This window comes from Lycorma delicatula, chromosome 2 (genome assembly GCF_047948215.1).
Source record: "Lycorma delicatula isolate Av1 chromosome 2, ASM4794821v1, whole genome shotgun sequence".
Lineage (NCBI taxonomy): Eukaryota > Metazoa > Arthropoda > Insecta > Hemiptera > Fulgoridae > Lycorma > Lycorma delicatula.
Window position 1 is genome coordinate 116,415,612 of NC_134456.1, and position 26,806 is coordinate 116,442,417.

Here is a 26,806-nt window from a genome sequence, read left to right on the forward strand (position 1 = left end):
GTATGATAATAAATATAGGAAATGCAAAAACTTTGCAATTCATGGCTTAAATACAAAATATTTAGACAAAATCCAAGAAGTATTTTATCACAAAAAACCGTTTATTTTTATATCTGGATGCCAATTTTTTTATTTTACAGATTCCAAAGAAGATTAAAATTATTTAAACTTTTTTTTAAAAAAGAAATGCTGTGCCAAGGCAATGAAAAGTGAAATTATGTGTCCATTACTGATACATTCTGTTGCATCTAAGATTCATTGAGCTTAGTTCAATGAATTTTAGAAGCAACAGAATTTAAGTTAAGGGGGCTTTTTATTTGAAATTTTGCTATAATAAGCTTAAATAAAATTAGTTTGTTGAAATATGAAAACTCATTGACTGTGACAAGATTTTCACAACATGCTTTTATGAAAATCTATTCACATCTGCTTTTGATCAGAAGTGAAACAAAAGTAATAACACCTTTCTTTTTTTGCTAAAATTCTTGGCTTGTTGTTGTGCAATTGCATAACTTTTATTTTTTGCTAACATACTTTGCATGCTGTGTAATTACATATTTGGCTCATTGGAAGAAAGCAGCTGAAAATCACTTGACTCTTTGCTTTCCTTATTTCACCTGGTAATGATGTTTGTTTTTGACATATTGTGCCAGTTACAGGTGTTACTTGTATCTTGTCGGGTTATTTGTAACATTTTTGATTCAGTCACCTAACATACATAACAAAAGTTTACACTTGCTTAATAGAACTTAGTATACATAAACAGCTTCTTTTCAACTGGATTTCATTATTTTTGTTTTCTAAACATATAATCTAACCAAAAAATTAAAATTAAACTCTAGATCTATTGAAATATAAAAGTTCCATCTTTTTCAGATATGGTCTAAACAATGTTTATCAATTTGGGTATATGCTTTGTTTTTCAATATGAGGCTTTCTTTCTAAGCGATAATTTATTCCAAAATTGGGGGAGGATAAATAAAAAATTAATTATTGTAGTTTGGATCATTCCATATCAAGTGGTCCAGTTTTGAAAATCGTGCCCCATCTCTAAGTATCATTAAATTTTTGGTGGAGGTTTCCCATGGTCTGAAATGCCATTTTACCAAATTGCAGCTCTTTATCTGCTATGGCTGATTTTTTGTGGTCTCTTGAAGAAGGGGTACTTACTTATAGTTTTGGACACATGTAAAAATTGTTATCTTTGACTAACAATTTTGACGGCAGTAATAAACATACAAATTCGAATTTTGGTACTGTTGGTTAGCTTTTTATGATATATTAGACTATCAGTCACAAGTTTCTTTTGGAACCTGGTTTTGATATACAGCCGCTGAAATTTAGTCAAAAATTTGTCGCAACATTTTGAAAGTCAATTTTGAGCTTATATATTTTCTTATCTAATTCTTTAATGGGAATGAGACTTTGTAATTTGAAAAAGGGAATAATTATGTCTAGGATTCTGCAGTTTCAAAGCAATTGGAATCTTATGTCAGAGAAATCCATCACCAAATTTGATAAAAGATTTTTTATCTTGATTTTTGGCCCATCTTTTCAAAGGCTTACAGCTCAGGTATACATTCTCAGATTTTGTTGGTTTTATAATAGATGGAAATGGCATCTTTTAAACAATATAATCCATGTATTTTGTTTTTTGACCTGTATATTATAGTAGGTAAGAAAGCTTTTTAAAGATAATTAATCTTTTGCATGTGACAGATTTTTAATCTGTGGACATTTCTAATTAACTGAAACAGCTGAAGGTGGAAAAACATTTAATGCTTCAAAACAGTACTAATTTTTTTAAAGAATTTAAAATTTACAATATCTTGAAAAAAATTTGTAGTGTTCCAGAAAATGTTGGACTATTGTAGAACTTTCTAGGCTGATCAGAAAAATCTATTTTCTAAAATATTCTAGAATGTTCTGGAAAATTCCATTCTGCATTATAGAACATTATAGAAAGTTTTGGCATATTCTGTAAAACTACATTCTCCAAAACATCCTAGAATCTCTGGAATGTTCTGGAAAACTTTGCTCTTCTAGAAAATTCTAGAATGTTCTTTATTTTGAAGGAATGGTATATAAACATCAACTTTTTGTGGCTTTTGAACCTTTTTGAAGTCTTGATAAAAGTATGGATGAAATGAGATAAAAATAAATGTCCATATTTTAACATTTGTTAATTGCATATTTTTTAACTTTTTTTTTAAGTTTTTGACTCCAGAAGTACCATAAGAAGACGAAGACAACAATTTGTTTGATCTTCGTAAAGATGTAAATGATATTTCCTTTTTTATTTATTAGTAAAAATAAAAAAAATAGCACAGCTTACATTAGTTTAAAATGTAAACTAAAGTATTTTCTTTCTTTAGCCGATAGGGCTTGCCTTCTGTGGAATATATCTTATTAATTTTTAAGGTTCTTTGGTATACAATAAGTATGTAATATTAAAATTAAACATACTTTTTGTGACTTTGATATTAAAATGGACTTCAAGCACATAATCAAATTAAAGATTTTGAAATATAGATTTGGAGAATTTAGAATTGATAGTTTAGTCAGCCCAAAATTATCTTATTTTGGCTTGACATTAATGTGAGATTAAGAAGTGTTGTTATCTGTACCATGTTGTTAGAACAATTTTTTTATATATTAACGGACTTAAAAGTTATAAATTGTAATTAATAATGGAAGCAATAATTGTTATTATTGTAAATAGAGACCCTGTATGTGTAACTATTGTCTTTGCAGTTGGATCAATATTAAATTGTTCTTGTGTACAGTACGTATTTATAAATCTAATTGGTAAGTTATCTGGAAATATAAAATGAGAAAGCTGTGTATTTTATTCTCTTGCAGCAAATATTAAAAACTGTAAATGCTGGGCAATTAACAAATTAAAAACTACAAGGTATTTCCAGTAAATAATTTCAAGATGTACAACATTTATGAGCCTTTCTATTTCCATTGTTTCTATATTTGATTGAATATTTAATTTCCATTTGTTTACATCTTCCATTCTTTGTATTTTGAATCATTGAGTTCGCTAGGAACATGGGTGGGTATATATTTATCCTACAACTTTAACATTCATATTAAATAAACTGTAAATGTAAAAAAGGTTCAGATAAAGGTAATAAATAAAATGTGTTGTGTTGCAGTGATTTTTATTTAGATAAAATTTTACTAAAAAAACAAAAAAAATTGATTCTATTAATAAAAAGTCGTTAGTAGACTCATAATAACTTTTGAAAGTCAAGAGTTCTAAGGTTCAAATCCTAGTAAAGGCAGTAATACTTTATGGTGGTTCCGGAGGCTAAGCAGAAAAAGTAGAGCTTATTACCATATGCAAGTTTTTGCATACAAGTCTTATTTAATCATTAAGTAACTAACTATAGATATATTACTTTAATTGCAGTTACTGATAATGATGAAAGATGAATTTTTATAGCCTTTGAAAAATGCTCAGCCTAACTGGGGAAATAGTTATCACAGGTAATTTGATGAACTTATCATATGCAATTTGTTATATCATACATTTTTACTTTCCTGGCACCATAGCTTTAGAGCTATGCTTTAAGAAGGAAAGTATGGTAATCAATTAAATAATGGGAGTAGGTTTTTTCCATTTCTCTTATGTTTTTCCCAGGGACTCCAAAAGTGGGAGTATAATGTTCATACATAAGGTCAAAAAATAAAACAGTTTGCACTGTTTGATCACACACTAAATATGCGGTTGGCAGCATTGTGTCTGATGTAACCTCCTTTGTAACCACATGTTCTTGGATTATTGATATCTCGTTTAGTTTTCATGTTACTATAATTTGAGTGCAACATCTTTTAGTGTTAGTAGCAATTTTTTTAATATGCGATTTTCAGGAGTAATGTGCAGTATAAAATTTTGTGTGAAACCGGGTAAAACCTTCCCAGAAACATTTCAACTTTTGAAACAAGCTTACAGAGATGATGCTCTGGGTCATACTTAATGTTACGAATGGTTTTCACCGTTTAAAAGTGGTCGTTGGCCAATTGAAGATGTCCTTTGACCAGGAAGGCCTTCAACCTCAGCTGATGACATCCAATTTCAGAAAATCAACAATCTGGTGCATATAAATCGCTGATTGACTGTCAGTGAACTTGCAGAAGAGATTAGCATCTCAATTGGATCATGATAGGAGATGAAAGCTGGGTTTACAGCTATGACATTGAGACAGAAGTTCAATCATCAGTAGATTGGCAAAGGATCTCCACGCTCCAAGAAGGCAAGTCAGTCTCAATCCAATGTCAAAGTGATGCTCTGTTTTTTTTTTAAATTTTAATAGAATTGTGCATTTTGAATTCTTGCCTCAAGATGAAACAGTGAATCGTGCATACTATAAAAAAAATCCACGAAAAGAGACCAGAGTTGCGGCGAGACACCTCATGATTACTTCACCACAAAAATGTGCCTGCATACTCAGCTTTGTCAGTAATCAGATGACTGTCCTCCCTCAGCCTCCCTACTTGCCAGACCTGTCTCCTTGCAAATTTTTCTTATTTTCAAAATTATAATCTGTGATAAAAGGAAGCCATTTTGAGACTGTTGATGACATTAAAGCAAATTCATCATGGATGATTTCATTTTATTTGACAATAGACGATTTCATTTCAGATGAAGCTATTCATCCAGAACTGCTTTGCAAAGTGAAAACATTACTGGGAAAAGTGTGTGAAGGGGAGGGGAGTACTTTGAAGGAGACAAGACCAATAATCTGTAAAATTAATAGTAAAGATTAAAAAGTACAGTTTTGTTATTTTGTCGTATGTTTTGTTAACAGATCTCGTATGTATGTATGTACCATTTTTTTAAAAACTTACCCCAAAAATCAAAAAAAGATATTTTTTTGTTTATTTTGTAGTTTGTAACAGATTTTTTTGTATTCCTTCCTTGGCATAGTAGTAGTGGATGTGATAAAACAAATACGACAATACTGAGGGTGGGGGAACTGATCAAAGTTTAAAAATATTTATTTTTTGAATTTTTTAAAACTTTTTTATTTATTTTCATATCATTTTTCCACCATATTTATGAGTAAATAACTAATACCAGTAAAGTATTCAACTTTTTTGTCAGTTTTTTTAGATTATGTTCTTTGTCATGCACTATGCACTCACTTCTAGTGAATTATTTTTGTTGTTAGTAAATTATTTTTTCTTTCAGGATTCTGTGATATCAGCAGAATTTAGTCATGATGGCACTTATTTGGCTACTGGAGATATGAGTGGAATCATACAAGTATGGAAAGTTGCCACTAAAAATGTTGTATGGAGTGACTGTATTGGTGATCTTTCTGTATGTATTGTCATAATTTTTTAAATATTTAAGTAGGTTAAATGATGATAGTTTATTATTTAACAACAAGTTAGTAACCAAAGGACATTGAATTATAAGTCAGTTTAAAAACATTGTCAAAGAAATCAGTGTCCGTGTAATTTTTGTTTGATATTGGCTTGCTTAAGTTAATACATTAATCATGATTTCATTCAAATCTATTTTTGAAATAGAACAGTTTAATTTAGTATCTGGAAGTTTTGGTAACAGATATTTCATTACATCCATTCTGTTGTTATTTTAGTAAAACTCTACAAAAGTACATTTGCAAGGTTTAAAAGTAACTCTTACAGTAACAACAAAATCAATCATCATAAATACTGGCTAAGGATGATAAAGGATATTTATATCATAAAGTAAAGATTTATTAATATCTGAAATATTTACACAGTGTCCCTTTCGTACAGTGTATAACTACATCTGTAAAAATCTAATGGCTGGCAAATGATTCTGTCATTTTGTTGTGTTACAAAAGACACTCAATGTTAATGAACCATTGTCAATATTTAACTGGTTACTTTTTTTGAACAATTAGTATGGTAATGTAATTCTTTAAGTAAAATAATTCATGATTGAAGTAAAAAATTTAAATAATTAAAAGGACAAAAAAAAGCAGCAAATTATGTAATTAATAAAATTATGTTTTATGGTACTTTAAAATAATATTTCAAAACATAATTGTATGCTATTTGCATCTCATAGGAGATAAGGTGCCTTCCTAAAAAATAAAGTGATACACTTGGTCTAAATCACTGAAACAAATTTTAAACTGCATTCAGACCTGAGGGCAACTGCAGTGTAACTGGCAGTTAAATGATGTGATGTTTCTTGATGAAACATCCAAAGCATTCAAGTTTGCATTTTCTAATTTTACTCCTCACCTCCATTTATTCATTCAAGTTAAATATCTTTCATCTTATTGATCCAAGATTTATGATATTTATAATTTTATAAACCAGCAATTCTTAAAAACACAATGGAATCTACTGAGCCAATCAGTCAGACCGTACCATCTGATCAAAGTTACACATTTACACAAAATGTATTAATATGTGTAATACATATATTTTTATACACACGTATAAAAGCATCAGTTTTTCTGTGGATGGTTGGGTCTTGAACTTTTTTTTGCTGGGCGAATTTGGATGTTTCCATTCCATACTCTGCTGTTTACTCTCTAGCTCGTAACGATGGATCCATGTTTTGTCACCAGTGATGATTCTGTCTAAGAAGATGTCTTGTTTGTTACCATAGCGATCCATATGTTTTTGGTAGATGTCCAAGTGCGTTTGTTTATGCAACTGTGTGAGTCGTTTTTGGGACCCATCTTGCACAGACCTTATGAAACCCAAGTCTGTTGTGGATGATTTCGTAGGCAGAACCGTGACTAATTTGCAGACGTGTGCCACTTCATCAATAGTTACTCATCTGTCTAAGAAAACCATGTCACGTGCACGCTCATTGTTTTCCTCATTTGTGACAGTAAACGGTCGTCCGGCTCAGTCATGCGTAACACTTGTGCGACCATTTTTTATTTTTTCAATCCATTCATTCAATCCATTTTTTCAGACACTCCATTGCGGCAACACACTGTTCCTGTACTGTACCGAAAGTCTTCAATGAATTTCGGCCCCTGATACATCTTCCGACCACAAAAAACAGATCACTGAACATTGCTCTTCTTTGGTGGAAACAGAAAGGGGAGAAGCCATGGTTAACGTCAGGGCAGCGATAATGGAACTAACCTAGCAGCATCAAACCTGCACAGACATAACAACAATTAAACCACCATGCATGCATCATCTCACAACACGACAGTACTACCAACAAAAACAAAAATATAACTAAATTGCAGATAATAGTTGACTTACTCTCGTACATATGTAATCAGCATCAGTTTTCTGTGTCTGACTCCCAGTTATTTATTATTTCCTAAATAATTATTCATAATTAAAATATCTAGTTACATTAAAATCTTTATTTACGAACAATAATTTTATTGTTTTTTTAATAACTAATTTGGTACACTTATTTAAAATGTAATATTTAAAAAATAAGTTATTATTTTAAATTAAATAGTAAATAAAATTTTTTACATATGTAAGGAGTTTTTTCTGTGCAGTATATAAAGAAGTATCAGATTCCAACCCTTAAAGTTGTGTTTAACATGCTTTGCTCTCCTGTGCTATAATTATCAAACAATCAAATGATTACTATTACTAATTTTGAGATTTTATTTAATCATTAATTTTTTTTTATAGACTAAAATTTCAGCTTTATTCTTATTGATTTTCCATTGCATGAAAACAAGGAATTTTTCAACTGTAGCAATGTAATTTTTAGTTTTTCTCAAATAATTGTCAGCCATTAGATTTTTACTAAGATTTAGTTGTACCCAAACAAAATGGTCTCTGTGCAAATATTTCAGATATTAATTAATCTTTACCTTATGATATATATATATATATATATATATTTTAAATTGATATTTTCAAGATCCATATCACCTCTGTACTAATAATTATTATTGTAATATAACTCAACTTGATCCACCCAAATACAGAATTAAATAAAGTAAAATGACACTATTATTAATTATAGGAGTTCCATATCAATTTTCAACTGTTATATGCTTATTTCATTATTTAACTTTTCTTTCTTATTATGTGTGTATTTAATTATTGCTCTAGTAATCATATTTGTATGTGAATTCTCCAACATTTTAAAATGTTATTATTTTCAGGTTGACAAAAAGAATATGCAAGGGAAGTTATCCAAACATTGAAAAGAATGTTTATTTTAATGTGTATTGTACATTAAATAATTTAACCATTTTGATGGGCAGGGCCATCCTGACAAATTTGTGTGAAAAACATAAGTTTAGGCTACCTGTTCCTTCCTCTTTGTTTAAAAATCATGTTATTGGTCTTGAATTTAGTTGTTAAAGGAATAAAATTAATTGTGTTCCCAAACTTTTTTCTCTTGTATACAGCAGCAATTGTAATTGTGTTGCGTTGACAATAGTGAAACTTATTGAAGCTAGAATTAGATAAACTTTTATTCTATTTTTAGTTGGGTAAATAGATGAAATAGTCAAAAATTCTTTATTTTTATTTTTCATGTAAAATATTTAATTTTTTTTTAGAATTAAAGAAAAGGTGTAAGTAGATTATACTAATAATAATCATCTAGATCTATTTAAGATTGGTTTATTTTAAGGTAAAGAAAACAGTGGTAATTGTTTTTTTCTAAAGAATAAATGAAGTAAAATATTCATTTGCATGCATTTTTATATTAGAAAACCCTGCAGTACGGCCTTCTATGTTGTAGAAAAATTTAAGAGTAAGAAATTGAAATTTATCTTGCAGTAAATGCAGTAAACATTTTTATTATGTGATTGGTAAAATATATAAAACTTTTTATTAACATAGAAGAATTTTAAATTTCCCTTTATAATAATCCAGTTTCATAGCTACAGAAATGTTTGTTTTCAGTGCTTTTCAGGATAAAACCTACTTTTTTTGTTTACATGGATGCTAAACAGATGTAAAACTTGAATTATTTTAAATACTCTTTTTAACCATAATCTCAGGAAAATGAGGTTTAAAGTGAATCAAAATCTGTATTTTTGTTATTTTTTCTTCTCAGATTTTTATGTCTATCAAATCAAATATAGAAATAAAAATAGACATTCTTAATGATCCTGTTTGCAAATTAGGAAAATTGATCATTCAAAATGACTTTAGGTTAGATTTTACTAATCTCAGGAGTTAAATTTTTGTTGATTGTTAATTTTCCTGACTTCCAAAAATGATAAAATTAAAAATAATATTACAAAACTTTTAAAAACTTGCTTATACTTTTTAGTCATACTTTAATTAAATTATTATCATACATTGCAGGATTTTAGTTAGTAGGTTAATTTCGATTTCAAAAGATAACTTCATATATTGAAATTTATAAAATATCAAACAAATTTTCAATCAAACATTTACTATACAAAGTAACAAAATAGTGATTTCCACTCTTAATTTACTCCCATATGGGGGGATGTTTGCAAAAGTAATGGTGGAATATTGTATTGTCACCCGTCCTTAGTAACTATGCAAAATTTCATCAGTCGGCAATGTCAGGAAGTATGTTAAATTAAGGATGCAAGATTTGAGATAAACATGAAAAAAAAACGTGAGTTAAAGAAAAGCAAGTAATAAATTCACAGATTCATTTAAAAAAATGAGAAATTTGCTCTTTTCATTTACTGTGTATTCTCCTAGTCTATTCCTTCTCTGTCCCATAATTATTTATTGCTTCACAGAAATTTTAATAAGAATTTAAAAATATAATCCTCCCAACATCAAAGCCTATTCCTGTATCTCTCTTAGTAGATTGTTTTTAAAAGGTTGATTGATCTGGTTAATGGTGTAATGATTTCAATCAATAGAACAGATTGTATGTTTAAATTTTTTGTGTCAAGTACTGTAACTTGTGTAATATCTATATTACTGTTAATTTTTTTTTTCAGTGGTTGAAATGGCACCCAGGAACTGCAGTATTACTTGCTGCTGCTGCATCTGGGGAAGTTTATATGTGGAAAATACCTAGTGGAGTTAGCAGATTTTTTCCAAGTCATGGTATAGCATCTGACTGTGGTTTGGTCATGCCAGATGGTTAGTATTTTAGTTTCTTTTTCAGTATAATTATTTACATTATGTTTCAATTATTAAGCTTACAAATATTCTAGCCTCGGTTATTTTTTCTTAGTGAATTTTACTCGCACAAGAATAATATAATCTTTTATTCTTGTAAAACCAATATATGATTTATTATTTTTTAGCTTTGTTGTGTTCATATCATTAAACATTATTTTTAATATTTGTATATTTTTATTTCATGTATATTTTTTGAATACAATCTTTTTGTTTTTAAATGCTTTTTTTAATATAAAATTCATTTGACAAAAATGGTTCAAAAAAGGTTATGAATCTATATGAAAAAAAAAAGTAAGATGAATTGCTATTAAAACTAATTTTTATAAATATGTATTATTATTTATAGTAAGATTTGTACATTGTGTGTTATTGATTTAATATTGTAAAATTAAAACTGTGAAGGTAAATAATGCATTATAAAAACATTAATTTCAAGAATTGTGTTGTTAAATATACAGGTTCAACTCCAAACATTTGTCAACAAATTAAAACTAAAACCCCATATATTCATTCCTTCTTGTTCATACGTGTACAACTTTACTTGGAATTCTTTCCTGGAGCATAGTCCTAAGATTTCAATACCACGTAAGAGTGTTGTATTTTTACACACACTGATGTTGATTATTTGGGATTCTGTATTTCCCGTGAATCAAGTCCAATGATTTATCACTTTTGTCTGTGTGACATCTGTTAAGATATCAAAATTAACTTGTCTTCTTTTTATTTTTGCTATCGATAATTTATCAAAGTAAATTAACAATATATAAGGTCCGACTTTTTTTTCCTTTGATGTAAGTGTGACTTTTCCATTGATAAAAAAACTCTAAAATTTGCTTCATAACTATATCATAAACTTTTATTAATGTTTTTTTTCTTTCACCCTTGACGTTAACAAGTATTTATAATTTTTATGCTTTTAATTTAAGTTTGTAATTTATGAATGACAACTTCTGTTATGTCAGAACTTTAGTATATGCTAGCAATCTAACTTACCTTCTTAATAACATGACAAAATCTTCTAAATGAAATGTATGAAATGTAAATTAGATTATACTAGGGCAAGTCAAAAATTATTTACACTTTTGCCATAAAATACCTTCAAGGTTGTTGTACTGCCTTCTGCACAAGTGTGCCTAGAGTTGTACAACTGTGGTTACAGGTGCAAAATTTAATCTCGATCATGTCATTTGCCTTTTGGCTATTACAATGTAAACATTTCTCTCCGCTAGCAGTTTGTACCAAGAAAGAACAATTTTCAGTAATTTGATTTCTCTGGTTGGAAGGTGTGAAAGGGGCTGAAATTAATCGTAAACTTTTATCATAGTATGGGGATAGTGCTTTATCATATAAAAGTGTGTTCGTGGATCGAGAAGTTTAAAGTGGGTGGACGAATGGAATGCATGAAGAGGGAGCAGAAAACCCATCAATTTGTAGAAATTGGATGGACGAAGAGATTTAGCAAGCTTGAAAGATGGTAGTGCCAAATAGGTGAGTTGCCATCGATGAGGTAGTGTCTTCTATGAATATCAGTGATAGTTCTGTCCATCAGATCATCCATGAGAGCTCAGTTTTCGTAAAGTCTGTGTGCATTGGATAACAAGAAAGCTTACTGCAGAATAAACTCAAACATGTTGATATCTGCCAATGCATACATGATTGTTTCAGCAAAGAAAGCGACATATTTTTGAGCAGAATAGTTACTGGTGATGAAATGTGAGTTCAACACTATGAACCAGAGTTGAAACCCAGAGTATGGAGTGGATACACCCAGGATCTCTGATGAAGAAAAAATTCAAGGAAGTTATCCATGGGAGAGGTTATGCTAACAGCTTTTTGGGATGCAAAAGAGCCTGTACTAGAAGACTTCTTGGAGAAGGGGACTGTGATCAACAGCATGAGTTACAGTGAAATGTTGGAAAACAAGCTGGAGCCAGCAATTTGCAACAAACACCGAGTTCTGTTGAAGAGAGTGTTTGTTATTACATGATAGGCCCACTCGCACACATCTTGTCTCACCTTTCAAACCATCAACAAGTTGAATATTCAGGTTCTGGAACACCTTCCATATAGGTTGTTGATTTTCCAGAGTCAGCCATTCAGGAAGCAGTGTAAAAGTGCTTTCACAACCAACCAAAAACCTTCTTCTTGGATGGAATACGTAAATTTGTGAATTGCTGGACCAAGTACATTGATAAGGGAGGTGACTATGTGGAAAAATGATGTTCATATTGAACCCCTACCTTTGTGAAAATAAACTGGAGGATGAAAAGTGTAGGTAATCTTTGATTCACCCTCATAAATACGAGTGTTGTTCAAATATAAACCGAAACTTTGCCATACAGACTGATTAATTTTACAGACTGAGCGGGAATATGGTGGGGCACTGCGGGTAATTAGATGTGTGTGGAGCAAACCAACTAGCCAGCCATACCTGTAGGCCATGATCCCATGGCAGTTGCAGAATATCTGAGGAGGAGGTACCGTTGTCCGTTGCACAATGAATTATAATCCAATTTCTGACCAACGAAGGTGTGAAATCCTCAAAAATTTTTACTTGACTTAAGGCACAGTTCAAAGATGCTAATCTGTCAAAAACTCAGGTGTTTGGTTCAGAAAATGTTGAAGTTGCCATGTTGTAGTGAAGAATGAAAGTCACGAACATTATCCATGGACCAGTGTCAATAAAGACAACATTCAGGCTATTTGTGAACTTGTGAAAGCTGATTGCCATATAACCATTACTGAAGTTGCATCACAGGTGGGGCATAAGTGATAGAAGTGTGCTACAATGTTGTTAGACATTCTTGGATACAGTAAAGTGTCTGTGAGGTGGGTCCCAAGTCTTCTCACTGAGACACAGAGAAATGTCCAGAAAGACATTTTTCAGCAGCTTTTGGAATCATTTAAGGAAGAAGGAGAGGTATTTTTGGATAGTGTTGTGTGTCATATGACAAAACATGGATCCACCACTACATCCCAGAAAGAAAGAGAACAAGTATGGAGTGATGGAAAAGTATGGAGGGATTACCAATCAAGGCTAAGAAATGTTTGTCAACTGAAAATATTCTGGCAGTTATGTTTTGGAACTTGATTTTCTGCACGAACAAAGAACGGTAAATGCAACATGCTACTGAATGTGTTGGATGATGTCTGGGCTGCTTATTGTAACAAATGATGTAACCGATTCCCACATCCTCCTTCATTAAAACGCATGGTCACATACAGCAACTCAGACTCGCTAAAATTAATGAGGCTCCTCTTAAACATCCAGTGTAAGTCCAGACTTGGCACACTAATTTCTACATGTTTCATGTGCTGAAAGAAGCTTTAGGAGGGGAATGCTTCAAAGACTATGCCACAGTTGAGCATAATGTGTTGGGGCAGCCCATCTTGTTTTTTTTTTTATGAGAGGACCAAGAAGCTACCTATAAGGTGGAGAAAATGTATTTATGTTGAATGAAAACTATGTAAAAAAATAAGGTAATTTATTTGTAATTTTGTCTAATGTCAATAAAGCTATGTAAACAACTTCAAGTTTATACTTAATGACCTTCACAGAAGATACAATGATCATTTTAGTTGAATGAATATATATAAACTTACTGTTAAATACATTAATGAGAGCTTATGCAAATTTATTTATAATTTTACTTCGTCTTACAAAACACAATAATAGAAACTTTATTTCCCTTCTTGCTGTAAGGAAAGACAGTGACTTATAGTATTGTACTAAATATATAAAACAAATGAAATTTTAGTAGCTTGGATTTCTTAAAAAAAAAAATCATTCATAATTCTGCACTTTAGTACTACTGTTTTTAAAAAATATTATTACTGTAATTTAGTCTGATTTGTGTTCAGTTCCTAGAGTCAAACTCTTCCTTTTTCGAACCTTGATTTAATAAGTTGAAAAAAAATTGTGTTAGTTTTATTTTCCTGGCTATAGCAGTATTTGCTGCTGCAGAGCTATAGTTATAATGGAAAAGTCTATTGATTGGCCAAAGAAAATCTAAAAAACTTGATTTTTTTTTAAGTTACTACCTTAATGAAATATTTAAAAAAATCTGATTTAAATAAATTGTTAATAATCTGTAAAAAAATATTTGTTATTCCAATGCTCTCAAGCTAAAAATTTATATTTGTTAGACGGATGTATGTATGTATGTTGGTCAGTATTTGGTCTTGTAATTCTGGACCCTATTGACAGATTTTCTTCAAATTTGATAAACAGGTGCTACCTTTGTTAAAAAAGGGGTGGATAAGGTTGTTTTGGTTGAAATAAAATCTCAAATTTTTGCTGGGATTGTACATTAATTATTGCCATACATTTTAACTGCTTAGGTAATGAATCATACAGAATTGCCTGTTGTGTAAATAATTAAGTGAACAAAATATTAATAGGTTAGACTAATTTATTTAAATTCTTACTAAAAATTAAAGATTTGATAGTTGTTTAAAACTTAGATAAGTTAACTTTTAGCGTTTAGGATCCCAATAAAGACAAGACCTATTACTCCTTTGATGAACTGTTAAGACTAAAGACATAAAGAACAATATATTCGTTAATAGTCATATAAATAATAAGAAACTACAGGTTTACTGAACTCTACAAAATAAAGGACTCATTACTTGATTTCATGTCTGAACAGGGATACTTTAGTAAAAACATTTTCTTACAAAAACTGAAGTTTTTTTATCAATATCACAAATTACAAAAAAAAAATTATTTAATATTTATCCCTTCTCCAAAAAATGTCTATATATATGAGGTCTATAAACTACATTGCCACTCACAACATTAATTCTCTAACTCAACCCGGCAAACTAAAAACTCTAACAGACATAATGGACAAACAAAATATCCTAATCGCAGGACTTCAAGAAATGAGAAACACCGATCGAGAGCCGTTTGAATCTCAAGGTTACAGAATTTACAAAGGAATCCCCGGGAAACGTGTGATGAAGAATTGCCCACAGTTCGAAACAGGATTTGCAATCAATCTTAAAATAATTGACTCAGTCGTAGAATTTAAGTCTTACTCCCCCAGGATTTCAACCTTAACCCTAAAATCAGCCAATAAATTCTACACCATAATAAATGTCCATGCTCCCACCAATGACAAAAACAATCTTAAAAAAGATAGAGAAGAGATGGACAAATTCTGGGAACTTCTTGACCAAACTGCAAACAACATAAATAAGACCCACACCAAGATTTTAATAGGGGACTTTAATGCCCAACTTGGTAAAGAACGAAGATATCGTGATATTATCGGAAAATGGCCTGCCCAAAAGTAAACTAACAAGAACGGCCAAAGACTTGTAGAAGTTTGCAGAAACCATAATATGATCTCAAAATCCACCTATTTTATGAGAAAACCAAACAAATTGAAGACTTGGAAACACCCAGATTGGAAAAAAGGGGAATGGCAACTCGATCATGTTTGCATGGACCGGAATTATCACAAGGAGATTTATAATGTAAAAGTCTTGAGAGGAACAGATACTGGATCGGACCATTACTTAATTAAAGTTAAAATAAAATTCACCCCGCATAAAAAGAAAAAATCCCAACCTAAAAACAAAAGAGCTTATGATCCAAATTAATAAACAATGCTATCTTTGAAGAAACAACAAAAAAAATCAAATTAACTAATAATTTAAAAGAACTGACATCCCAACTGAAAGAAATAGCTGAAGAACTAGCCCCTATAAACCCAAGAAAAAAACACCAATGGTGGAATGAAGAATGTGACAAAGCAGTCAAAGACCGACACCGGGCTTGGATCAACCACCAAACCCAGAAAACTGAAGAATCTAACCATGAATTCACCAAACAAAGGAAAATAACTCAGAAAATTATAAGAGGAACCAAACGACAAGCCCAAAAAAACTTGATTCAGCAAATAGAAGAAAGTTCCAAGAAAACTAACTTCCGAGACTATTATAAAATTTTTGGTCAGGCTCTTCAAAGATATGAACCACCCACCCTTATACTGAGAGGAAAAAAAGGAAATATGGCCCACACCAATAAAGAAAATGCTGAAATTTTGGCAGAAACCTTCAATAGACTCCTCAACTGTGACGACCCCCCAGAGCTTTTTGAGATTGACACTGAAACTCCAGTTAAAACTTCACCAGTAAATATCAACCCGCCAACAATTCAAGAAGTTCTCGCAGCCTTAAATGAAATAAAAAACTACAAAGCAAGTGGAGAAGACCAGCTTTTCGCAGAACTCTGGAAACACTCATCAGTTTATTCAGTCAAAACTTCCCTACATCTATGCCTCGTGAAAATATGGAATGAAGAAAAACTTCCAGAACACTGGACCACAGCCCTCATTCATCCATTACATAAAAAAGGGGATAAAACTAATCCGGAAAACTACAGAGGCATATCTCTCCTGGATTGCACATACAAAATCCTGTCAAGAATCATATACAACCGATGCAAAGACCAACTTGAACTGGAACTTGGGGAATACCAAGGGGGATTTAGGCCATGGAGAGGTTGCCCGGAGCAAATAATATCCCTAAAACTTATGATGGACTTATATAAAAGACGGAAAAAACAACTAATAATCACCTTCGTCGACTTTAAAAGGGCCTATGATTGTATACACCGACCATCCATGCTGAATATTCTGAGAAACCTGGGCCTTCACCCTAAACTCGTAAACATGATAAAATTAACTTTAACCAATACCCAGTCCAGAGTGAAATTCAGAGCTGAACTCTCTCAACCCTTCTACATAAAAACTGGATTGAGGCAAGGAGACGGCCTCTCACCACTTCTTTTTAACTGCGCCCTCGAATTTGTCATGAGAAAATGATATGAAATAAATCCCAAAAATATAAAAATGGGTACTAAGAAAAACTCCATCACACTAAATTGCCTAGGATTTGCAGATGACCTCGCTCTTTTAGCAAATAATATTCAAGAAGCCAAAACACAAATCATGAGCCTTCAAAACCTAGCACAAAAGATAGGGCTTCATATCTCTTTCGAAAAAACTGAACTAATGGCCATAGATCCTCTGGTAATAGAGCACATTACGGTAAACAATCAGAAAATTAAAATAGTAAAACAATTTAAATATCTAGGGGAAATAATAACTTATAATTTAAATGAAAAAGTGACATGGCAAAACAGGACAAATAAAATGATTAAATCCCAAAAATTAACTTGGTCAACATATAACAAAAAATGCCTTTCTGCTAAAATAAAACTTAAACATTATAAAACTGTAGTACAGTCAGAAGTCACCTACGGAAGCGAGACTCTTTTCAAAATCACTCAGAAAAACCGAATTGAAAAAATTCTGAAAATAGAGAGGAGAATTGTCAGAACGTGTATCAATAAAAAACACCAAAAAGAAGGCCAATGGTGGATTGTGCCAAATGAGGTGGTGTATCGAGAAATAGAGCCTGTTACTGATACTATGCGGAAAAAAAGAATCTCTTTCTTTGGTCATCTCATAAGGACACCGGAAACAAGACTGTCAAGAAATATCATTGAAAAGCTCTGGTTCCAAAAGCTAGAAGTAGGATGGATCAAAGAAATTAGAGAAGATATGAAAGAATTGGGAATTTCCCTGACTGACCTACAGAATAAAACTGGAAAAATTACAAAGCTAAAAGATAAAAGCATTAGATTTAAACAAAAGACAGACAAACGATAAAATACAACGAAGAGGGTGTTTACGGATGAAGAAAAGAAAGCAAGATCTGAACGGATGAAGAAATACTGGGCAGCTCAGAAGAGTAAAATAACACGCTTTTCTCAGAAAAGATCCAACTAAAATTGACTTAAGTGGTCCCATGTTGGCCGTAAAAGCATAATAATAATAATAATATGAGGTCTATAAATAGCGTAGTGAGACTAGGTTTATTTGGCAGTCAAAGTGGCAACACTATAAAGTTACTCGTAACATTTGGTTATATGGACAGCTGATTTATGTTAGGTATTAATGTTTTTAGTCTATTATTGCCATGTGAGACGTAAACAAACTTTTCATGAAACAATTTTTTGTTGAGCATTACAAAAATGAGTGACACTAATTATGATCAACATTATACAATCAAGTTTTGTGTTAAACTCTGTGAGAATGCTACTGAAACTTTTTCAAAATTGAAAAGGGTGTATGGAGATGCTCTGTCATGAGCCCAAGTTTTTAGGTGGTTTAAAGCATTTTCAGATGGCCAGGAATCAGTTGTGGACGATCCACACTCTGGAAGACCACTCTGGAAAAGTGATAACAGTGTTGAGTGAATCACAAACTTGATACGGTACGACCAGTGATTAACTGTCAGAATGATTGCAGAACAATTGAATTTGAACCATACCACAGTCCATCAAATTTTGACAAACGAATTGGACATGTAATTGGATGATTGTGCAAAATTGGTCCCATAAAACCTCACTGCTGAACAGAAAAATAACAGTGTGGAAGTGTGCAGCGATCTTCTATGGTGAATTGAAACTGATCCTGATTTTCTAAAAAAATGTTATTACTGGTGATGAATCTTGGATATTTGAATACGACCCAGAAACAAAACTCCAGAGCAAGGAGTGACACACTTCAAACTCACCACATCACTAAAAAGCAAAAATGAGCAAATCAAAACCATCCTAATTTTTTTTCAGTAGTAATTGCATTGTCCATGAGGAGTTTTTGCCTACAGGACAGACTGTAAATCAATAATTTTACAGAGAATGAGTGAAGATGAGTTGCCCATGTGAGACCAGCCATCAAAGACAACTGGATGCTGCATCATGACAATACACTTTGTCACACTGCACTCTCAATTAATGAGTTTTTGGCAAAGAAAAACATTTCTGTAGTTCCTCAACCACCTTATTCACTTGATTTGAGTCCTTGCGACTTTTTCCTGTTCCTGACTTAAAAAAAAAACACCTCAAAGGAGGATACCATTTTGAAACAGTAGAAAACAAAAAAAAAATGTAATAAACCATCTGAAGGATATTTCGGTTTCTGAGTTCCAACACTGCTATGAAGAGTGGGAAAACCATTTGAAGTGTTGCATGGCTTCCCAAAGGAACTATTTCGAAGGTCCATGTATAAAATTGGATTGTAAATAAAATATTTTTCAGAACCAGTCTCATTATTTTACCTACAGACCTCTTTACAGATCTTTATTCAGACTTTATTTACAGATCTTGCATATGTGTGTGTGTGTGTATGTGCTTTTTTCTTTTTTATCTGTAACTTGCTTCAGATTTAACGGATTTTTTTGCATCAGTATTATCTGTATCAACAGGCCTATAAATCACTATAAATATATTTTTGTCCATCCCACTGAAATGGCCTGTGATGACAAAAAAAAATTTTTTTAAATTAATTTCAAATTTAAATCGATTTTAACTAAAATTTAAAAACGATTTTTACTTGTAAGTTACTCATTGCATTAAAAACGTAAAAATCTTAATTTTTTGATAGCCCTTACTCTTTTTTTTGTATTTCTTGAAAAGAAAATTACCTAAAAATTTTCACCCCCTTACAAAATTACAATTTTGTTTATTTATAATTATGTGTGTATCTGTATTTTTTAAACAATTTTAAAAAGTTATTTTTTTATTATCACCACTTAGGGATTATTTACTTAAAAACTAATTTTACCTGAATGCTTCCACTCCTTGAGTGTGGGAGCCCCCAAAATAAAAATAAAAATCATTTTTCAGTTGCAAATTTTTATTGCTCTAAACATATTTTGTTAAAAAATAGTTATTAAAATAACTACAGAGGGATTGAAAAAATTGTACTCACTATTTGTAATTAAATAATATTTAAACAAAAAGACTTGTACTCACTAATCTAATGTGAAGTGTAGTGTAAGGTATTAAATTCATCATGGTAGACAGAGCTGGCAATTTATGCTGTGCATGCGCAGATGGTTGATGGTTTGTTGATAGCAAAGTTGTACTGAAATGGTACTGGAAGCACGAGAACATTCACTAGGTACAACAGTATTGGCAGAGAGAGTTTGGAACACTGTCACCAGCACGTCAAACAATTCCCCACATTCGCAATAAATTCGAAGCCGACAGAACTGTTAAAAGATGTCCACAAGGGATGATCCAGCCAATCACAAGCAGCTACAAGTCTACCATACAGTGCTGCAACATTTCACCTGACCACCGCATGAAAGATGGGTGAGCAGGTCAAGTGTAAGACACATTCTGAAGAGTAGAAAGTGTACATTCCAAGACTGCTACACGCAATGAATGAGGATGACCCAGATCAAAGGATGAAGTACTGGGAATGTGTCAGCGCATGGTTACACCAGATACATTAACAACCGTAGTTCGGTGCCATGGGCTTTGTATAGAAGCTGCTGGTGGTCATTTTAAACACATCATAACCCTCTCTTAGTGAGCAAAATTGCCATGTTAAGTCAAATTTGTCACAAGGTATGGACTAGCAAACAGTGAGTACATTTTTTTGGATCCTTCTGTATTACCTACTTTCCCCTGATGGAGTTCCCAAATATAAATGAAAAACATATAATTTTGATTTTAATTTATTTGAAATCAATTTTAGTGAATATTTGAATATTTTAAAAAACCCTGATATATGAGCCACAATTTCTCAAAAGGGTGAGCAACATAAAACCCCGAACCCTTAATGAAACTGCTATCAACACTATTTATGAAAGACTGTCACACAACTAGCGCGCCTAATGGATGTATATGTTACTACTGAACGTTGCTTCTGTTTGTCTGATGGTTACATGTCAGTGCAGTATATCTTTGTTGCAGTGCAGTATTATGAGTGCAGTTGTGTTTGTGTAAAATGACTTATTCAATCAGGAGAGGATAGCTGTAGTTGAGACCTATAATTGTTCTGGATCATTTGAAGAATCACATCAAGTATTCGTAGAAAAATTTCCAAATCCCTGTATCCAAGCGTAGAGTAACATACATACACAATCTTGTTAAAAATGGCATACAACAGGTTCAGTTTCAAATACAAAATGAAATAGGCAACCTTCTGTTAGGACTCCACAGGCCATTGCTGGTATTGAAAGAATTACTGTTGGTCCAAAAAAATCACTACGCAAGTTATCCTAACAATCTGGTGTTAAATACACATCTTGTTGTAAAATTCTTCATGAATTAAAATTGAAACCATTATAACTGAAGCAGACAGTCAAACTGAAACGACTTGATTATTGCAACTGGCTTCTTGAAATTATTATTGGTGGACAGATAGACCCAGTGTATTTCATGTCAGATGAGGCACGGTTTATTTATCCAGCCATGTTAATTCTCAGAACACCAGGTATTGGAGGGTGAGGCGTCCTCACAAGATATTCAAGCATCCACTTCACGATGAGAAAATTGGCGTTTGGTGTGCCATTTCCAGTAATCTTATAGTGAACCCACCGGGTTGGTCTAGTGGTGAACGCGTCTTCCCAAATCAGCTGATTTGGAAGCTGAGAGTTCCAGCGTTTAAGTCCTAGTAAAGGCAGTTATTTTTATATGGATTTGAATGCTAGATCGTGGATACCGGTGTTCTTTGGTGGTTGGATTTCAATTAACCACACATTTCAGGATTGGTCAAACTGAGAATGTACAAGACTACACTTCATTTACACTCATACATATCATCCTCATTCATCCTCTGAAGTATTATCTTAACGGTAGTTACCGGAGGCTAAACAGAAAAAATAAAAAAATAAAAAAGGTAATCTTATAGTGGGACCAATATTTTTGACCAGACTGTCAATACACAAGTTCACCTCACAATTTTTGAAGAATTCTATGCCCAGTTAACCGATAATGAAAAAGAATACAGCTTCTTCCAACAAGACGGAGCAACGTGTCTCACATCAAATGTTTCACTGAATCGCTTTCTTGCAGCTTGCACAAATGAACGAGCTTCAGCAGAGAATGGGCTATATATAATCTTTATATATTTACAGTGTTCTTGTTATTTTATTATTTTTATGAGATTTGCCATCAAGAAGTTACTTGAAAATCTAGAATTAAAAAATTCTCTATTTAATGCCATAATGCTGATTTTTTGATCAGGCAATAATATTTTTATTTTGCTTCTATAATACTCTTTAATCATGTGGTCAATGAAATATTTCCAGTGGTAGTTATTACAATAGTATTCACAACTATTAATACTGTTCTTTTTTACCATATAAATTTATTTTGTTTTTAATAAATGACTGAATAATTTTTTTACTAGCAGTTGTTTACCTTGTTTTGAGGAAGGGCTTATGTCTAGAGTTATAAGTATAACATATTTAATTAATTTTTATTTTTATTCCAATACTAATTTCTGAATAATGTTTTCCTTCAGGGAGACGAGCTGCATTTGGATATTCTGATGGTAGTATGAGAGTTTATGATTTAAAGTCTAGTGGATCATTGGCAACATTTGCTGCTGGAGAAGCTCATAGTTTTACAGTGTATTGTATAGATGCACATAATGATAATAATATGGTTGTTACGGGCGGTGGAGACAGCAAAGTAGTTCTTTACAAAACTCAGCCTGGAAAGGTATTTATAGTTATTAGCAATATATAATCTGGGTAGTAATAACTTATTAATTTAATAAAAATGGAGATTTTACATTGTCTGATTATATTATTTATATCTCTGATTTTATGCTATCATAAGTGAAACATTGAACCAATTTTTATGAAACATTAAGAACTGCTTCTTTAAGCACCGTGGGGTGCAGTGTTGTGCAGATGAAAAATCACTTTTAATTGAATTTACAGCAACTTACTTAACCTTTATGTTTTTTTTGTAAAAAAATATTTAATTTTTTATAATTGTTTCACTACTTTTTTGTGTAAGAAATTTGTGGTACTGTATTGTCAAGATTTTTTTTTTGTTACATGCAAATCTCAAAGTAAAACTTGTATTTCTATTAAATCTGAGACCGGAAAAAAAGTGGGTATAAATAAGTAGAACTATTGTTTTACTGTTATTTCTAATTGCCATCTAAAAGATTCATAGATGTCAATACTATATTCATAAAATCTACCACCTATATTACACCCTTCCTTCCTTTCTGAAAGACAAACACTTTCATAAAATTATGAGTAAGAATTCAAAAATAAGATGAGAAAAATTGAGAAACCTTAATCAACTTCCTTCAGGTAAAATATCAAATTAAGCTGATGTTGATGGATGAAAAGTGATGAACAGTTGAAAGTTTCAAATACATATAAAAGGCTTTTTATATTAAAAAAAAAAAATATATATATATATATATTCTATGGTAATTCTTAGTCAATAAATTTATTGACTAATAATATACACAATTCATACCTTCATCATTTCTATATATATTCTTCACCATCTACACACTTTTTACATTTTAAAAGTTTGAATATTCCTTGTTCATAAAAAGTTTGTCGACGAGTCGTCAACCAATTGCGCACGTGCTCCTCGACGTCTTCATTATTTTTTCATCGTTCCCCTACAAGCGATTCTTTCAAGGGCACAAACAAAAAATAGTCAGAGTGATAAATCTGGACTGTAGGGAGGGTGGTCGAGAATTTCCCAGTGTATTTTGCATTTTTTCCAATTTATCCCTTGTATCCCAGTGTAATTTAAACCTTGTAATTGCAGTGTGTGGCCTGGCATTGTCATGGAGCAGGATGATATCTCTGATGGGCATACCCCATCTTTTTTTACTGTAGCAGCTGGCAGTAGTAAGCTGCATTCACTGTTTGTTGATTGTGGAGAAAATCAATGAATAAAACTCCCCTTGAGTCAAAAAAGATCGTTGCAAGAACTTTTCTGGCTGACAGATGGGTTTTGGGCCTTCTGTCCTCATCCTTCATTTGCTGGGCAGCCCTCATCCTTCCTTTGCCACTCCTTACTCGCCATTTTTGTCTACGGAGTGTAATGATGGACCTGTGTCTCATCACATGTGATGATGTGCCTCAAAAAATTGTCCCCTTTTTGCTGAAATTGATTCAGAAGTTTCTTGCAGATCTCCAACCTAACCTGTTTTTGATTTTCGGTCAACAACCTCAGAACACATTTAATTTTTCTAAAGCCAAGATGGTCAGTGATAGTGGATTGAGCATATCTTATTATTATTGTTTTATTAATAACTAAGTTTAATGTTATGTTTCAGGTAGTTTCTGTATTTCAAGATGCAAAAGATTCTTCTTCAGCAGATGATAATAATGCCACATCATGGGTTGAGGCAGTACAATTTTGTCCAGATCCAAGTCTCCCATTGGTTGCTGCTGGTACACTGTCCGGGCAGTTATTCATATGGGACATAGCAAAACAAGTAATGTATTTTTTCTTTGTGCGTACCATCTGTTAACTTCTTTACCCTTTACAAATGATGTCACATTTCATTGCTTAAATGATTGTTTTTATAATGTAATGTTGTCAGTAAACCTTAAAGACTAAGTAACAGCTGACTCATCTAACAAAAACGTCTTTACCATGCTTTGATAGTTAAGTTTTAACAGTCTATATTAACATATTATGGAAGTTGTCATTCACAATAGAGTCACATGAGCTTATCCAATTTTTATCAATTAGTTGAAAATGTTTGCAAAAGCATAGTGTCATAGCTTAATATAATACTGTAACTTAAAAGATTTTTCTGAAGTAACAGTTGAAAAGGTATGTGGCTTACAAAATACCTCATCAAAAGTAATTACACAATTAGTTAAACTACTGACCTGATTTTCATTATAATATAAAATTATGTATGAAAGGGTTTAAATAAAACAGTATTAATATTATCAGGCTACAGTTTAATTGCTTCTTTGCCTGTTCGTCCTGCTTTAAGGCAATGAACTTCAAGAGTGTATCTGGTTGTGACCTGAGGGATCCACTGATAACCAGCCTAAACAATTTACATTGCAAGGAAGAAAAATATTATGATTACGGACTATAGGGTACATTTAGTAGGAGTAATTATGGTGCGGCTGGAGCTGTTCCTTGTAATTGGTATCATTTTTCCTTTGGGTTGCAGAAACATAGATATGACAGATACATAGTTATGATTTGATAATTACTGACAATGATTGATATGAGTGAGTTTTGCAAAATTTTTCTAATACTCCATTAACCACTTTCCTGAAAATTCTATTTCTTTGAGGATTGCTTATTGCTAAAGGTTAAGGTTAGTCTTTTTTATTGTTATGTATGTATTGTTTGGCTGTTAGTGTATTATTCATTATATTCCAGCAGTACATTTTTGATATTCCAAAGAAAAATTACATCTGCTATAATTTGGTCTCATAATGAAGACAAAATGATAATAAGTAACATCACTTTAATGAATTAAACTGTAACATACTTTGAATAATAACTTACCTTGAGGAGATAGAAGTAGTCTTTCTACCAATGTATATTTGGATTCAGCAAAACTTATTTTGTCTTTATTCTGTAAAAGTTTTCATGTTCAAAAGATTTCATTCATTTCTAAGTTCAATCTCAAATGAGATCTTCATGAGTGAGGTAATTCAATGATTACAAACAATCTGAAAGAAATTTTATAAATTATTATAATGAATTTATCATAATGTGGTATTCTGCCTGTTGTCAGGACCCCGGCACCATTGTTACTTCCTGTCTCCATTTGTTTCTGTCATATGCTTTTCTTTTTATCTCGTCATAACCTTCACTTTTGGTAGCTTTTATTTTTTAATTGTTGCAGTGTTATTGTTCATTTCAATATTGAATATCAAGTAAAAAAGTACATATTAGTTAAATTACTAAATTTTTAATTAGTAGAATTTCACAAAGTTTTAAAGTGTGAAATTTAGTGTTAATGGTTACTAAAATATAATAATCTGCAGTAGTGAATATAATATTTAACAATAGCTTAACTGGTAATAAATAAAATAAAAACAGATTAAAAAATTTAAAAAAAGACGATAACAAATATCATCAACAGTAATTTGTATTTAGGATTAAGTTTATTTAGCGAGCAAGTTGTTTGAAAGAGTCTTACAAAAGATATGAAGTGTTAATTACTTTCCTTAAAAAGCTATTTATTAATATTGAAATTGCTATAAAGATAGCAATTTTATTGCAAAAAATAATAAAATTAATTTACTTATTGCTATTAATCTTTTTACTAGGTCAAGGTAAAAAAGACAAAAAAAATGATCTAGATGAATCTGTAAGCATAAAAATCTAAAATGACAGCAACCTGCAGATATCTACTCACACTGTTGGTTCAGTAATAAATTGTAGAGTACAATTATTTCACACCATGAGATGTTTACCTCACAATAGAAAGAACGTTGAATCATATTTACTTGTGGTGAATCATCCACAAGCAAATATGATTGCAAAAGTAGTAAATAGGTCTAAAAATTTAATAGATAGGACCAGACATCATAAATACAATCAAAATAAAACATCAGGAGGGAAATCTTATCAAAAGAAAAAATGTAAAAAACTAATTGCAGTTTTAGATATTTGGATTGTTTTGATAACTTTTCCTGTATATTATCATTAATTTTGTGGATTTGTTTTTATTTTTAGGCTGTTCGAAATAAAGTAGAAATGGACTGTGGAATTAGTCGTTTGGTATGGGATAAACATAGTCCAGCAGTTTATGCCGGTCTGCTTGATGGTTCTGTCAAGATTTTTGATGGGCGAAGCGGTACTTTGCAGTCACAATTACTTGGACATAAAGATAACATTCTTGATATATCATTGTCATTGTAAGGAATTTAATATCTTATAGAT

At 31.5% G+C, this 26,806-nt stretch overlaps 1 protein-coding gene across 2 annotated transcripts in view; it reads left to right on the plus strand.

Annotated features, from left to right (window-relative positions):
- The window catches only part of LOC142319159 (angio-associated migratory cell protein), a 39,441-nt gene that overhangs the window by 11,558 nt on the left and 1,077 nt on the right, over nt 1-26,806 (plus strand). The window contains exons 4-8 of one of the 2 annotated variants that reach the window (XM_075356134.1): nt 5,204-5,335; nt 9,897-10,041; nt 22,419-22,618; nt 24,216-24,377; nt 26,600-26,781. In XM_075356134.1, coding sequence (XP_075212249.1) covers nt 5,204-5,335; nt 9,897-10,041; nt 22,419-22,618; nt 24,216-24,377; nt 26,600-26,781 — 821 coding nt within the window. The remainder of the gene's footprint in view (nt 1-5,203; nt 5,336-9,896; nt 10,042-22,418; nt 22,619-24,215; nt 24,378-26,599; nt 26,782-26,806) is intronic. The other variant, XM_075356135.1, reaches the window with a different exon arrangement.